This window comes from Nilaparvata lugens, unplaced genomic scaffold, assembly GCF_014356525.2.
Source record: "Nilaparvata lugens isolate BPH unplaced genomic scaffold, ASM1435652v1 scaffold4368, whole genome shotgun sequence".
NCBI lineage: Eukaryota > Metazoa > Arthropoda > Insecta > Hemiptera > Delphacidae > Nilaparvata > Nilaparvata lugens.
The window spans coordinates 1-3,205 of NW_024090634.1; the positions used below are offsets into that span (position 1 = coordinate 1).

At 35.0% G+C, this 3,205-nt stretch overlaps 1 protein-coding gene across 1 annotated transcript; it reads right to left on the reverse strand.

Moving 5' to 3' along the window:
- Nucleotides 1-445: 445 nt before the first annotated feature.
- Nucleotides 446-2,053, reverse strand: LOC120348941 (the record flags this gene model as incomplete). Its single annotated transcript, XM_039444359.1, has 2 exons — nt 446-621; nt 1,882-2,053. Coding segments are annotated over 2 exons (348 nt in total), but the record flags the coding sequence as incomplete, so codon positions are not given.
- Nucleotides 2,054-3,205: the final 1,152 nt, after the last annotated feature.

Sequence of the window (3,205 nt, forward strand, 5' to 3'; positions counted from 1 at the left end):
AAGCATTTTGTTTGTAACATTGGTGTAAACGCAGCTTTACCAATCTGTAATATAATAAAGGAAAGAATTGGCTTATACACGTATAGAGGTGCGTACAGATATACGTGCCGCGAACATGAGCAATTCACTTTTAATCAGCTGATTATATCTGTATTTTTACAGAAACGGCATCAGAAAGCTTGGCATCAGCTGATTAAAAGTGAATTGCTCATGTTCGCGGCGCGTATATCTGTACGCACCTTTAGAAATTCACGAATGACGCATCATCACGTCAAGTAACATACTATCAAGGTTCCACTGTAACGTGTTTCATTCCTGATTTAAACGAACAGCTGATCATTCTTTGCTGCTTAGGATACTTAGTATCTAATGAAAGTGAACCAAGAATAAAGGTATATTATGTATCATCAAACGTAAGGGTAGTACAAAATCTCTCAGAACGTACCCTATAACAGTGTCAGATACGGGTGCAAAGTACTCGTTCTCCGCACAGGGTCCCCTGGAGTAGAGCAGATGACAGATGGCGTCCCGAGGACTCTGAGCGGTGCCAGGGGGACATCTGCATTCTGCTCCTGACTCCGCACTAGGTGTCAGCTCCATGCTTTCTGGACAAGGATATCCCTGCAAATCACATTAAATATTCATGTAAATTCAATGAATATTTACTTTATCAATATTAATAATAAAACCAATATCACCACACATGATTCAGTGTACTGTGATACAGTATCATCTCAACTTGATACACAACTCCTAAATTTGATACAAAGCTTCTAAACTTACTATGAATTCTAAAAACCACAGGATATCTTTTGATACTATCTTTTCTCTATGCTATAACTGTGATACAATATCAACACAATGTGATAAAGTATCATCTCAACTTGATACACAACACCAAAATTCGATACGAAACTCTGAACTTTGAATGAATTCTACAAACCATAGGATATCTTCTTATGGTTTCTTTTCTCTATGCTATAACTGTGATACAGTATCAACACAATGTGATAAAGTATCATCTCAACTTGATACACAACACCAAAATTCGATACAAAACTTCCAAACATTGTATGGATTCTACAAACCATAGGATATCTTCTGATGCTATAACTGTGATACAGTATCAACACAATGTGATACAGTATCATCTCAACTAGATACACAACACTAAAATTTGATACGAAACTTTCAAACTTTGAATGAATTCTACAAACCATAGGATATCTTCTGATGCTATCTTTTCTCTATGCTATAACTGTGATACAGTATCAACGCAATGTGATACAGTATCATCTCAACTAGATACACAACACTAAAATTTAATACGATACTTCTAAACTTTGAATGAATTCTACAAACCATTTGGATATCTTCTGATGCTATCTTTTCTCTATGCTATAACTGTGATACAGTATCAACGCAATGTGATAAAGTATCATCTCAATTAGATACACAACACCAAAATTTGATACAAAACTTCCAGACTTTGAATGAATTCTACAAACCATAGGATATCTTCTGATGCTATCTTTTCTCTATGCTATAACTGTGATACAGTATCAACACAATGTGATACAGTATCATCTCAACTAGATACACTACACTAAAATTTTGAAACTTCCAAACTTTGAATGAATTCTACAAACCATTTGGATATCTTCTGATGCTATCTTTTCTCTATGCTATAACTGTGATACAGTATCAACACAATGTGATACAGTATCATCTCAACTAGATACACAAGACCAAAATTTGATACAAAACTTCCAGACTTTGTATGGATTCTACAAACCATAGGATATCTTCTTATGTTATCTCTTCTCTATGCTATAACTGTGTTCATCTCAGTATTATACAGTATTTTCTCTGTGGTTTTACCTTCTGGAAAATGCGGTAGCATTTCTGATCGGGGGGCCAATAGAGTAGTTGCCAACCCCCTGGTTCGGTAGCACATGGGTTTTGACCCGGGTCGGCCCAAGGTGGAGCGACCACTGCGCTCTCTAGCGTCGACACCAGAACCATCCAGATTCCCAGAACATCTAGGGTTAATCTGAAACAGAGATATTGGAAATCAACCAAGTTATTGTGATAGACAAGGATAGCAACACAAATGTTAATCAAATGCTGCCATTATAACGTGGACATCACTAAAGCTACAAAAATGTTCAATGTACTATATTTTAAATTGAATAATCGAATAATAATTGAATAATAGATAAATAGAAAGTTTGTCACCATCTGGCCAAGACAAGTGAGCCCAATGACAGTCTGATAAAATGTCTCGGCCAATGACAGTAGAGCTCAACCTTCATTGGTCAACAGCTAATAGCCAATCGTAGGGCTTCACACAAACACTATAAAACCATGAGGCTCAAACCACTCAAACTATGTATCATTTTTTTATTTATTCATATAAATATTCAACAATATAATAGGAGAAACAAATCCTAAACTCTTTTTTCCCCCGATTTTGATTGAAGTTATCGACAAATAGTCAATGTGCTGATACTGTATCAAATTGTCTTGATACTGTATCATGTTGTGGTTGTTCTTGTTCTATAGTGAGGTCTTCAGGATTTGTTTAGAATTTTGGTGGAATCAATCTTTCTATAGTGAGGTCCACGTTATAATGGCAGTGGATGAAGATAGAAGAATATTTTTGAATTATTTTTGGACGAAAATTGAGCTTGAACTATTTTACAGTAGAAACATAACCTATTTTTATGGACATGTAACATTATCAAAAATTTGGGAATGGAATAGTTTTGGGCCAAGCCTGTTGTTCCTACCCAATCATATTATTTTATATGATTTGTAATATTGTATCCACAAATAAATAAATAGCGATGCCGATTCTCTGAATTAATTATATTTCTACGCTGTCAAAAACATAATTGGCATCGTTGTGGACCTAGAAAAGGATAGTACCACCGGCTTTGTCAAATGATAGACAAGGATAGCAAAACCAAAGTTGATCAAATACTGTCATTATAACGTGGACCTCACTATAGTCATCAAATTCGTTCATTCATTTCTTTCAAAAATTAGAAAATCTCGACTATATTACCTGCTAATGAATCAATTTGGTTGGTTTGTACGATAACTCCAATCTCAGCCCTACTTCAACTAATTCTCAATTTAAGTAGATTAATTTCGTCTACTTTTTTTAAATTGTTAAAGTTGAATGTAAGTGGGCTTCATC